Consider the following 14,004-nt stretch of genomic DNA (forward strand, 5'->3'; position numbering starts at 1 on the left):
CTACCGTTACTGTATTAAATAAAATAATGCATGCAGATCACCGATGCCCAGAACATATTTAAAACATGCTAGCTCCCTCCTTTCCACTTAAGAAGCCTTTATAATAATTCATATGTGAAAAAGTGACAGATGTAGAAGTGCAAAGGAGAGGTAGAATCCAGTGGATATCATGAAAAAATGAGACTGTCTTGGGAATAATATAATGTTTAAACAATGAAAGAACAATAGAGTATATTTTGATCTATTCATTTGGTAGACTATTAAAAATATATTTAAAATCATGATTTTAAAAAGCATGCAATAGCATGAGAGTGAGAAAAATCTGAATAAAAGCACTTTATGTAATGTGTGATCTCAGCTATGTAAAATATATTTTAAAAAAGGAAAAATGGGGGCTTCCCTGATGGTGCAGTGGTTGAGAGTCCGCCTGCCGATGCAAGGGGCACGAGTTTGTGCCCCGGTCCGGGAGGATCCTACATGCCGTGGAGCGGCTGGGCCCGTGAGCCATGGCCACTGAGCCTGTGCGTCCAGAGCCTGTGCTCCGCAACGGGAGAGGCCACAGCGGTGAGAGGCCCGCGTACCGCATAAAAAAAAAAAAAAGGAAAACTGATATTCCATTAAATATTTCACTTTATTGAAATATACTTCTAAAGATATAGGGTGAAAAATTGCCAAGGTGCTGAAATGGGGGACTGAATTAGAGGAAGAGTCAAAGACAAGTTCATATTTAGACGTGAAGATCAACTGGCTCTGTATATTACTTGGCTCTATGGCTGTTTACAAATTATATTCTCTTCTTATGCTACATATAAACCTTAGTTCAATCAAATTGTTTCTTTTTACTGTGTTCACAAAATAATCTGCCTGATCCAAAAGAGCTACTGTACATTTACAGAGGAATCCATTAAACCCTCACATAACTGATAGTTCCCAGCCCATTGCAACTACTGATTATTGACTACCAAACTTTAATCAAACGTTACGAGTCACTAACTTCAGTTCACTATTTAAGAGCGTTATGGGGCTTTATGCTCTAGAAGCAGATAACTAAACAAACTGAAAGCTGAGTAATACTACAAAAAGACACGTGACAAAGCTGTGATTCTCGGTAGATATATCAGAGGTTGGAGTGAGTACCTTGTAAATACCTTGAGCCTGAAGACTGTGTAATCAAGAGCTAACAAATGAAGATCTGATGTCTGTTATCATGTCCTCTGATCATCTAAACATTCATATTCTGAAGTACTGCTTCCTGTAGGAAATTGGCACTGAACCAACTGATATGTTTTCTAATTAATTTGTCCTTTTAAAGTGTGATGACAACAGTGAGGGCTTCTGGCTTAATGTTGCCTTCTGAAGCGCTATTAAAAAGAAGGTCAATGACAGTTCTAAATTATGCCTCAGCAGAAAGCTGTGAGTGTAATATTTCTAGAGGAAGTGTTTTCAGAGTTGGTTGGAGAAAGATAAACGGTTTTGCTGATTTTGACTGAGGTAATGTTTGGTTTACACTGAAAGTAGGTTTGGGTTAGACAGGATACATTTAACTTTTCAGGCCTCATGAAAATAAATAATAAAGATTTTGGCACAAGGATAAGTTTTCAAGCTCTGTCTCTGCAATGTAAAGACCTTTAAGAATTACCTGAATTGGGAATGATAAGGTGACCGCCGAGGGAGTTGAAGGTGCCAAACGCAGTGCAGGATGGGTCCGTCTGCCTTGCTAGACTCTGATTCTTCAGGTTGAGGGCCTCATTCTCCAACAAGGATTGGGTCATCTGAGGGGACAGCTTTGATGCAAACTCAGAGAGGTCATCTTGGGGTGTGACAGCCCCTGAGGTATTGTACACTTTGATTTTCAGGTTAGGCAGTGGATCCAGAATCGGAGAGTTGGTCATTGGGATTTTGTCCGAAACATCATGCAAGGCATAAACGGGTCCTCTGTACATGGCTGCAGCTGACGTGAGGTCTGGGGGTACTGCCAGGAGATCTGAGTCAGAAGGAGAAGGAACGTCCATTTGCATTCTTCATTCAGGCAACCTACACCAGCCAGACGCCCCCCAACACTTTCTGAGCCAAGAGCAAAGCAAGTCAACAAATATTAGCACTGGAAAGACTCTAAAATTCTGCTGAGAACAGCACAATTAGATAACTAGGATCTGTTTTATTATTGGCTACAAATAAACAGACAAGTTCATTCTGTATTTCGCCTTGAAGTCTACTTATTGTGTCTATGGTACTTAGTTATTTCAACAAATTGGATTCGTGATCCTCACTAGCTGACTAGGTAACAGTTTCTCCTGTCTATACTGGATTTGGGTTCATCTGTAGACCACTGTATTCATAGCAATACAAGATGTCTTATCAAAAGGAAAAAAAAGGAAACTCAAGAAATCAATCAACCAATCTGTGTACTCTTCGAATAAAAGTTTAAAAGTATGACAGAGAGGGCTTCCCTGGTGGCACAGTGGTTAAGAATCCACCTGCCAATGCAGGGGACACAGGTTCAAGCCCTGGGCCGGGAAGATTCCACATGCCGCAAAGCAACCAAGCCCGTGTGCCACAACTACTGAGCCTGCGCTTTAGAGCTCATGAGCCACAACTACTGAAGCCCGCGCGCCTAGAGTCTGTACTCCGCAACAAGAGAAGCCACTGCAACGAGAAGCCCGCGCACCGCAACAATGAGTAGCCGCCACTCGTCGCAACTAGAGAAAGCCTGCGTGCAGCAACGAAGACCCAACGCGGCCAAAATTAAAATAAATAAATATATTAAAAAAAAAAGTATGACAGAGCAACCTGTTAGAGAAGAAAAAAAAAAAGATCTGTGCACCTTGTCAACTCTAATTTGTTATAATCAACAAAACAGACGAAAATCTCTGTCTTCATGGAGTTTACATTCCAGCTGATGTAACTGCATTCCAACCCGGTGATTTCACTGATTTTGAAGACACACAGGGAGGCTGCTTACATGCATAAGTCCAAGTGGGAAGTGCAATGTCAACTGACCTTGCCTTGCTGCCTTGATGTTCACAGGCTGAAAGCCTCCATTGAGTGCAGAAGAGTCAATAATATCAGACTCAAAGTCACGATGATTCTTCCGATACACAAAGAGGGCCACAACTACAGAAATGGCCAGGCACACTATCACAGCTATCACAATGCCAACATACAGAGCAACATCATCTGAATCAGGAGCAGCTAAAGGGGAGAAGGAAACATTGAATTAAATGGTTAGAGAAATTGCCCACAGTACACATAGGTATTGCTATCATTTTTTTAGACATTTATTGCCTTTTTTATAGGTTAATTTCAAAGCTATATAAAACTGTGGTCTTTCAGTAGAAAATTATCTCTGATTTCTTTCTTTTTCTTTCTCACTCTGCATCTATCCACTCACTAATCTATCTTAAACTGGGCAACATAACAGACCATTTATTACAAGGCGTAAAAAGAAACTGGAGCTAAAACCCTCTCAACCCACAGGAAAAAAAAGTTTATTACTAATTTCAGGTGGAAAAGTTTGGAAGGCAGCTTTGAATTCTCTTATAGTTCTTTATAAACATAAACACTCTATTAGAAACGTCTGGCATGTTCTGAATCTGTATATTTATTGAACCAGAATATTTTTCTAAGTATCATTCCAAGTCACAAATTACCTTCCACAGCACTCTTCTCACTTTCCCCTAAATCAATGAAGGGGTGGGTGGGAACAGTGGAACTAAGCAAAGCAAACATTGGAAGCAAACATGTTGGGTTTGAAAGGTGGGCTTTCAGAAGACCCAGATCTGGGGAGCAGAGGTTAACGCTGATAACTCCAGGCTTTTGCTACAGATTCAGTATTACCTCTGAGAACCCTGAGCTTCTCACGGTTACTTGTCAGAGATTTACATTTGAGCTACTCATTACTGGAATAAAATACAGCTCTATGGTGTACCCAGTAAGATAAAGGCCTGGTTCAGTGATCAGAAAGGTCAGCCTACTCCCCAAAAAGGCAATTAAGCATTTGATTAACATGGTGTGAGGTCAGCTGGGAGGTCTATCTCTGGGTAAGGCAAGAAGAAAAATCCTGTAAATGTTGCATGTTGCCTTAGTGGCATCAGAACATGCTCTGATCCAACGGCAAATGGTGATAAAAGCTGATCATTTAGAGACAACAAACCGATAAAATGAAACCTTTCCTGAATCCCTCAGACATCTTTGAGTCTCTATCATTAGTTTTCCGTGACCCACAAAAACTGTCAGCAAAATTAACCAAAGCTGGTCCCGTCACTGTGAAAGGGGATTAAACTGGTACTTCAGATGGTCAAGAACAACCTTCTTATGCTCAATTTTCTACATGTGCATTTTGCAGGAAGGGAATTTTCAGGTTTGTAGGTCCCATGGCTTCCTAAAAGTCATGGGACCACTACTCTCTCCTAAGACTCACAGCCACGTGGTTTATGTGGTGAAATGACTCTTCATTTTGATTGCCACCGGCCCACGTGATCACCCACACTCTCATGTCATGTATCTTCAACACACTAACAGTAAAAGAGAATTCCCTACGGGAAATCGTTCCATCTCTTTTAGGATTTTGTGTTTAAATGTACTGTATGTAAAAGAATCCCTTCTTTTTAAACAACTGTCTTTCCCAAAGTTTCTATAATACCTGCTCAAGCATCAATCAAGTCAATATTGACGGATCTTTTCAGGAAACCAGTGACATACCAAGCCCTCCTGGTTGTGTGAGCACTACTTTCAAAGTGCGGACTTCACTTTGCTGCTGGGTTTTATTTGAGGCCCTACAGCAGCATTCTGAACTCTGGTCAGAAAGTGTATCTAAATCTTTAATGTTTTACTTTACCAGGCTGTAATTACTTATTCAATATTCGTGATTTCTAAGTCAACAGATCTGCATTTTCTCAGCGCTTTTCTTTTGAGCATTTGAACCCTGCCCTTTATTTAGATCCACGTATTTCATGATATGGTTTGTCAGCTACTGGGACTTAAGCTTTGAATGGGAGACTGATAGATTTTAAAGCTGGCAGAGGCTTGAAATGACCCTTTCTTCTTTTCAGCAGTGAAAATCTAATTTGTTTTTCATGTTAGAATATATTAGGCGCCTATTTCCTGTGTGCACATCTGTGATCCAAAGAAAGGTAAACTTGAACTGGGGGCAATAACGTTAAACGATTATTCAGCAACATAAAAACCAAACATCAAACTTACAAGAAAATCCATATTCATTCTGGGTTCTCTGCTCAGTTGAAATAGGATAAATGAAACCTTGAAAAGAAACAAAAAAAATGAAACAAAAATGGGAACAAAATCAAATTAATGAGGGAAACAAAATGAGAAGCATGAAAAATGGTTTAATTAAAATAAAAGGAGAAGAAACCTGGGTCCTTTAAAATTCTGGTTCAGAATTATGATTTTGCATCGCCTGTCTGCTCTGGAGTCTCCCTAAGAATTAATAAGTAGGCAGATTGAATTTCAGAGCCCAAACGGGTCTCGAGTCACTAACTTTGGAGTGCTTAAAGTCCCTCTTTTATTGAGCATAAACTCTAATGGATCTAATTTATTTCAGACATCAAGGGTCATTAGCATAAGGAAAATCTTTTTTCCTTATCCCTGCCATATGCCTTAATTCCCAGGACATATTCAGGAAGGGTCTAAACAGTTTTTTCCTCTTTTATTTAATCATAACAGCTTGCTCTCGGTCTAACAGAACTAAAGAAGGCCTGTCGTCATTGGTCAAAGGTTAAATATCCATTTACAGAGCTGAGTAAGACCACCTCTCCTCCTTCCATCTCAAATCTACCTTTTGGATTTTCAGTTGTTTCTTGTCCCTCCATTTAATAGGAATCCAATAGGTTTTGCCCAGGGACTGAGCAGTTTGTCAATGCAATGGAAACTGGATGCTTTTTACTTGAAATCATTCAAAAATCAATAAGGCCTAGAGGTTATAAGGTTGTTTATTTTAGGGCTTCAGAGGAATAGTGTAAATTGGGCAAAATAAAAATCTCATCCCAACAGTAAATGCAGAAATAACACTAGCAGTTTTTTTCTTCTTTCTTTTTAGTGTATTCCAAGGAGGAAACTGAGGATGATGATGGTGGTGATGATGATGACTGATGATAATAACAATAAATAATAGTAATAATGTGAAGTAGAAGATTGGGAGAAAACATTTTTAAAATGTGGAACGTAAACTTTTTGAAATGAAAATCTGTGGAAAAATTTAAAGTATCACATAGCTGGCACCCACGGTTTCCTAATATTTAACATTCTGTATCATATGAATTAATCAAATGACACAGCACCATTTGGATTAATGGAATGAAGAGGAATAAAAGCCAGGTGAATTAAACTTTCCGAGTAATACTCAAGGGCAAAAAATGTAGAGAAACTGCAAGAATCACAATTAATTGGTTCAAAATTAAAGGCCTCTAATGCTTTAACACTAAAGGTAACTCTAAATCGTGCCTTATGTAGATCTTCCGTAATTTGCTGAACACGCAGTTCTCACAAGCTATTTACCTATTTTGGGGAACTAATTCGGGAAAAACATGCAGTGCTACCTTAATGAAAGAGAGGTTTGCTGTAGCACAGACAGGTTTGCTCTCAATTAATTTTTAATGATTTATTTTAGAGCAATGATTGCAACCTCCTACTCAGTTTTATAAATATTATATTCCTTGTTCCAGTTGTCTGAGTCCATGTATTAGGTTTGATTTTCATTTTTAAACACTTCTGTCTGGGAATAACCTTTTTCCATTTGTATTCTGTGAACTCAATAAAAGGACATCTGGGACATACACAGGCACAAGAAAAAAGGTTATTTTTGAAACCCAAAGACTTAAGACAATATAATTTCACTGCTAGTACAGGGACCAGATAAGTGATGTCATTGTTGTAGGGGTGATTTTAAGCGGAAGGATGTCAAAAGATTTTTCTTCTTTTGTTTTCCTTTGCACGTGAGAGGGCCCAGAAACAAGCGTCAAATAGGGTATTTGGGGATGGTCTGATGTTCACCATGAAAATTTTGATAAGAATGAGGGTGGGCCTGCTGGAGTAAGCAGAAGAGCTGTATCTTGTAAAGGCAGAAGCCGATCTCCAGAGAGATAGGTCTGAAATTTCATGCTGTGAAGCAGTTCTGGGTTCTCCTTGGCTTTCATCTCTACTTCCCAACACAATCCCGGCTCTTGACAGGCAGATCAAGGAATAATAAAAAGGAAATTTATAATCTCTACTTTCCCATGTTTCTGTAGATCTGGACCACTCAATAAATACTTTTGTGCCTTGTGGTAATTTATCTGAGACTTCTATTTCCAGGCACAGAACTGGAATCTATTCATTCGTTCGTTCATTCATTCACCTAACAAATACTCTTGAACCCTATTACTATATGCTGGGTTCTATTTTAGGCATAGGGGCACAATGACAAACAAGATGGGAAAAGTCACTGCTTTCATTCTTGTTTAACAAAATAAACAAGTAAACAAAATTATCAAGGTCATTTCAAATGCCAAAAAAAGTCCTCTTGGAAAATAAAAAACAAATGTAATGTGATTGGAGATTAAAAAATGACCAACTTAGGGAATCAGGGAAGAATTTTCTGTTGAAATGAAATTTAAACTGAAGCTTGCACAAGGAGAAAGAATCAGCCAAGTAAAGATCTGGAGGGAACAATGTTCCATGAAGAGGGACAGTGGATGCAAAATTCCTGACATAAAAACGAAGCAGGGCTTCCCTGGCGGCGCCGTGGTAGAGAGTCTGCCTGCCGATGCAGGGGACACGGGTTCGTGCCCCGGTCCAGGAGGAGCCCACATGCCGCAGAGCGGCTGGGCCTGTGAGCCATGGCCGCTGAGCCTGTGCTCTGCAACGGGAGAGGCCACAACAGTGAGAGGCCCGCGTACCGCAAAAAAATAAATAAATAAAACGAAGCAGTCGGATGGTAGTGAGTGAAAGGAAAGAGGGAAGGGGTAGGCTCAGAGTGGGTAGCAGCCAGATCTTGTAGGCCTGGTGGTCCACCAGGAGGAGTTTCAATTTTATTCTAACTGAAATGCAAATCCTGTCATCAGACGTAATGCTGAAAAGATCACTTTGGGCAGCGAAGTGACAGGATTTTATGGATGGTTTCTACAAAACTTGGCCTGGGAGATGTCTATCAATAGGTGTATCAATATATTTAATGAAGTGTTTGTATGTGCAAGGTTCCTCTAAAATTAAAAAAAAAAAAGTCTATTAGTTATTTCTCACGGCTAATAGTGACCAATCTAGCCACACTGTTATTTTCCTACATGGGAAAATTTAAAACAGACAAGTATTAAGTACACTCACCAATGTGGTTCAACACCCCAATTTACTCTGTTAAAGAAACACTGATAAAGAGTTTTGGAAGGCAACTCTGTAAAACTTTTTCCATCCTTTTCAAAACCCTTCTGCAACTACACAACTAAAACATCCCTTAGGAAGCTGGGTATCAGAATAGAAGGGGATTACTGTTCTATCCCCCAAATGAGGGGAATATAGAATCACTTTCTAGAGTTTGTTTTTATACTTCTCCACCTGATCCGTCTTTCACGGAACAACAGGGAACAATTTCTTCAGTTAATGAGGTGATCCTGTTGAGAGCAGTCCTAGCAATAATGAAAAATCGCATCTCTGGCAGAACACAGTGCAAAATAATTGTTTTTAGTGTCACTATCAACAGCCTGGTTCATAAGTTAGGGATTTCAGTTAACTTTCCTCCTACTTGAAAGGCAGGTCAATTGAAAAAGCACCTCAGCTATTGGCCAAGGCAGTGAAACTGAGTTTTTCAATCTCATGGACTTCAGTTTGAATCCTAGCCCTGTCAGTTCCTTAACTATGAGAGCTTGGTCAAACTAAATACTTCATTTCTCTAAGCCTCAGTTTTCTAATCTGTGTAAGGGATTATAAATATGCACTTCCATACAGTTGTGGAAAGGATAAATGAGATTTATAAAGTGCTGGTACATTGAAAGCAATCAATCAGTGACAACCATATCAATATCATTATGATGCACATTATAAGTACACGAAGACGATGGCTCTTAAGAGCAGTAGAGTTGACACAGCCTATTATTCAATAAAATCAGTAGGAAATTTGTTTGAATTTCAGGATTCCTAGTTATGACAGAGACAAGGAGCCCAGTTTTTCTGAAAAGCCACAAAAAAATGGCTTTCTTTTAAGTACTGTCTACTCTCTCACCCTCTCCTTTTAAAGAGGTTTATTCCTGGCCTTTGTGGCTTCTGGCAAAGATACAAGGGCATGTTTCAGAAGCAAATTTCCAAGGCCAGAGAGCAACTTGATACTAAAATGACTTCTCAGCCAGAGGTGGTGCCACTTCTAAATGGGGTGTTTGGAAATAGGGCAGAAGAGGTGCTTTTGCTTCTCATAATGATTAGGGGGTTGTTTGAGGCATTTGGTGAGTGAGGGCCAAGGGTACTAAATGTCCTGCAATGGGAGGAACAGTCTTGCCATGGAAGAATCGTCTGGAACAAAATGTACCTCCATTGATAACAACTTTCCAAAATCACCTCCCATGGACTGACAGAAGGAGCACAGAACAATAGTGGGTTGTTCTTAAATAGTTGGTGAAATGCTTCTTATGCTAAGCCACGTCATAATTGCTCAAAACATCTGTTTAAGAGATTATCCAGTTCAACTTTTATTCAGATGAGGAGAATCAGTCCCCCAAACGGGAAGTGATATTTTCAAGTTAAAGAAAGTGCTGAGACTCAAAGTTGGTTTCCATCCTCCTGTGAGTAAAGCTGACAGTGCAGGTTTTGCACTGTCCAGCTCTGGGAGGCCCTGTTCACGGTTGTGTCCACCGTGGATCTGGACTGTTAATGTAACAATGTTGCGGCTGACGGTAGTTAAATGACTTGAGGAAGGAATGACTTTCCTAATTTTCACCAAGTCATCCTTTAGACTAGAGATGGGGTTTGCCCATATTTTTCAGCTGATGTTCAACTGTTATAAAAGATGAGAGCCCATCCCAAGCATCTTAAAAAGGAAAGTGAGCCTTCCTTGGTTTTATACAGCAGCAAGTAATATCAAGTTATCCTTAAGTGCATGGCTCTTAATTGTGCAATGTCTGAATATAGCCTGTTTGGTGGGTCTCTATTTGGGAAATCTCAGGAACACCACCAGGAACTATATGCAAATCTTCATTTCCCTAATAAACACCAACTAGATATTTCTAGTCTTTTAAATTTTCTTGTCATGCAATACGAATAATAGACAAGAGTAAAAATGATTTTATGACTAAATTTTTAAAAGATAATGCAAACTGTTTTTATGTCATAAGTAGTGTTTTAATAGAAAAGTTATCAAGCAAATATGCCCATGTGAGACACGTTAGAACTTCCAAGCATCACTAGCCAGGTTTAAGTTCCTCAAACCCAAGTCTATGCCCTTACTAACTCGCAAACCCCCAGGATGTTAGAGTTAAAATAGATCATTTTTAGAATTCCCTCTTCTAACCCCTCTGTACCTGTAGACAGAGGAGCCAGAGCACAGAGCAATGAAGGGACTTGCCTGACATCACAAAGCTGGTGAAACAGCAAAGCGAGGGGCAGATCCCAGCTCTTAGGCTACAGCCCCGTCATTTTTATACGTATTGTCTAATGAATAGATTTGAATGAGGAGAGACAAGGAAATAATAGAAAAGGGCTTGATATGTTCATGGCTTAATTTGCAATTCAGTTATTGAATGAGGTAATGCTAATTATTTAGACTAGAAAATAACCTCTCCATTTGACATGTTATCATTGATACCCATGAGAAAGTTAAAACAGAGATTTTCGCCCTTAAATAAAACAACTTCTAAATAGTGTCTTCTGTTGCAAGTGTGGGGTAAGCAAAGAGGTATACCAGACTTGGGCATCTCTACTCTAATGTAATTGGAGAGCCGTGCTAGAATGATGTAGTTGTTAATGTATGATAATCACTTTGTATTTGGCACAGAACCTACCATAAATGTAAATATTTAAAAGAGAAACATTGTTTCCCTCAAAAATGTTGCCAACAGGAAAAAAGGAATAAACATCAAAAATTGAAGGGACACTACACATAAGAAGAAAATCACATTTTAAAGCAATGAAAGCACATTGAAAGCTGATCACCACTTGCTTTCAGCCTCCAAGAGCCCACATGGAAAAAGGCTTATTTCAAAATGAGACAGATGTGGGTTCATATACTGGCTCTTATACTAACTTGTGGATGCTGGTGGGCTCTTTCAATTTTATGCCTCGGTTCCTTCCTTACCAAGATAGAGCTATTATTAGCGGAATATCCAAAGTTCTGTTTGTAAGATTATTTTTTGTACCTTTTGAGTTTTATTAAGTTGAACTCAGGTCAATTTTGCTTCAGTTTTGCCATGTCTAACATAGTAGATCAGAGTTAGAAGCAATTAATGCCAGGGCCTTAAGTCATTATATTAGGTGGAAAGTGAATAAAATTAAAATTACATCTGCAATTGCTTTAAACTAAACTATATATATGATACAGTAATTTTTACACTCTCTAGAGTTTGAGAACCATTGAGCCAGATTCAAGAGAGACATAAAAGGAAAGTCTTTATGTAGCTGTCTTGGAATTAACTCTGTCTTTAGATTAGCTATCAAGTTTGTAGCCAAAAGGAAGATGGGTGGAGTTTTTTTTACGGTGTTCCTGCTTGCCTTCAAGGTTACTTATTATATTTCAATATGGAGCTGTGTCTATGGCCTTAATACATGTAGACAGATTTTATGATATTGTGAGGATTAAATAAAATAGATGATGAATTCATATCTCATATGGGGAGTAGTATATAAATTATGAATATGACATAACTCAATTCTAATTTATAAAAGCAGTAAGTGTGTTCTGTAAAAGTCCTTGTTTTTAAATCATCAAGCTTTTGGTTAGTTTTAGAATATTTATCTATCTGAAGTACAATAGGCCACTTCAGAAGATCTGTCCTCACTTTTATGACCCGAGCATTAGAAGAATCTCTCTTCTCCATGGATTTTCCTCTCTCCTTGACCTGGCTGCTTGGTCTTTCATTTTGCCAGTGACCTTACACCAAGCCAACATATGTGACTTTTCTCATTCCAATTACATTTCTTGTGATGCAAATGTTCTCATTAAAAACCTCAAGGGCTATTCAAAATAAACATGACCAGATTTTTTTTTTTTCTTTTAGGTTGGTTCTTATCTAACCAGCCCATCAGGACCGCACTAATGATGTCAAAGGTCAGGTCTGTCAAAGACCCTCACAGTCATTTATTATAATTTACCACTCTTCTGAGGGTTTATTTATTGACAAGGGCTAAAGGAACTCCAAATAAATGAATACATAAATCCTAGGACATGACAACAAAAATTGAAAAGAACATTTGCTTATCACTGATGTCAGTTATCTAAATTGCCATGGTAATTTGTGCTCCAGCTTTCACAGGACAGTGGGCCATGCTTCACTAACTGATCCACAGCCCTGTTCCTAACATTGACAACCACACCCTTCTGAAAGTGAACAGCAGGGAATGGACATCTCAAATATAAACCCCTTATCTCGTGACCCACAGAAGGTGACGAATAAATGTCTGAAATTTAATCCAACAGTTGAGTAAAATCAAACCCACAGATCAGCTGCCCAAGCGTTTTCAGTGCAGTATTTTCTATTCCCATCAACGCTCCTTCAGAAAAAGGATAAATTATTAAATCCAAAGGCAGTGATAAATAAATCCATAGTATTAAAGACATCTGATAGAAAAAGTAAAGTGATGAAAAGTCCTGAAGTAAAGAGGCCAATTCCTAGTATACATTACCCTATCTGCTGGGTTTTTAGGCAAAAAGAAAACAAGCAAAAGCGCTGGCCTGCCCCTATGTGATCTTGAAGGAGTCCTAGCTTTGCTGCAGTTGTGAAAGGTGGTACCCTTCTTAATCCCCCTGGAGTTTACTTTGCATCCTGGAAGCTGAAGACTTTGCATTTGTCCTCTCACACCAATCTGTTTGGGGCTCCCTAGGTGTTCAGCAGGTTTCTGCGGGCTAAAGTTCCTAACCACATCCGTGCTTTCAAAATCAGGAAAATGTTTTACCAGAAAGGAAAAAATGAAAAAGTAAACCACACTCATTATACCGGAGACAGCAGAGCACTGTGTTGGGCAGCCAGTCCACGGACAGAATATTTATTTGCCAGCTGGGACACTACGCATATCAAGGACTATACAAACACAGCTATGACATCAACTTCTTCCAAACTATAGATAAAAGCACTCACTGTCTGACACTCACAATTATGCTTTCCTATCAAACTGCTGTGTTGACAAGAATTTCACTGGAAACTGACTAACGCCGTCTCAAACGCCTACCATAGCGGTGATAAACGCACCAGGCTAAAGTGAAGAGCAGCCTATTTGTAAAGTAAATTACTTCCTCACATTAAATGCACCTGGGATTCTGGGGGCCCTGGTATGCAGTGTGTCCAGACTACAGTTCACACACAGAGTTCTGCCACTTCCTCTGTAAGTGAGAATTAATGGAAGAGCAGGGTGACATGTAAATTTTTTAATGAGTAGAAAGTGCTAAATTTGCAGACTGCATGACATTTTAATTTCCCAAAGTCAGGCAGTTCACTGATGCAGGCACAATTCTAGGCAGTTCTTGTTTGTAAATTGCAATTTCTAATTTGTCTACTGTGGCATAAACCCTCTTCAGCAAGAAGGAGTAATTCTAAATTCAGATTTGAACTCTTACGTATCTCTATGTGAGACTCCAATCTTCAAATGGGATTAAAAACCAAAGTCTGTAGGAAGAGCTGCGGTAACGTAATAATCTACTTGAGTGTATTCATAAGTGTAAGTATATACATAAGTATATACCAGAAATATGTACCATTTCTGGACCAAACCACATATATAGTCCTTAGGTTGCTATTTTCAAAAGTAAGAGGTAAGCATGGATTAAACCATTATATGCCAACCACAACAGAGCAGATCTTACTACAAATTCATTAGAAA

The 14,004-nt window shown here is 39.0% G+C and overlaps 1 protein-coding gene across 1 annotated transcript in view; it reads right to left on the reverse strand.

Moving 5' to 3' along the window:
* UNC5C (unc-5 netrin receptor C) overlaps positions 1-14,004 on the reverse strand; it is a 387,317-nt gene that overhangs the window by 40,022 nt on the left and 333,291 nt on the right. Inside the window, exons 8-9 of the mRNA XM_060147584.1 lie at positions 3,001-3,192; positions 1,640-1,984 (exon numbers count right to left, since the gene is read on the reverse strand). Of these exons, the coding sequence (XP_060003567.1) occupies positions 1,640-1,984; positions 3,001-3,192 (537 nt within the window). The remainder of the gene's footprint in view (positions 1-1,639; positions 1,985-3,000; positions 3,193-14,004) is intronic.

This window comes from Lagenorhynchus albirostris, chromosome 4, assembly GCF_949774975.1.
Source record: "Lagenorhynchus albirostris chromosome 4, mLagAlb1.1, whole genome shotgun sequence".
Classification (NCBI taxonomy): Eukaryota; Metazoa; Chordata; class Mammalia; order Artiodactyla; family Delphinidae; genus Lagenorhynchus; species Lagenorhynchus albirostris.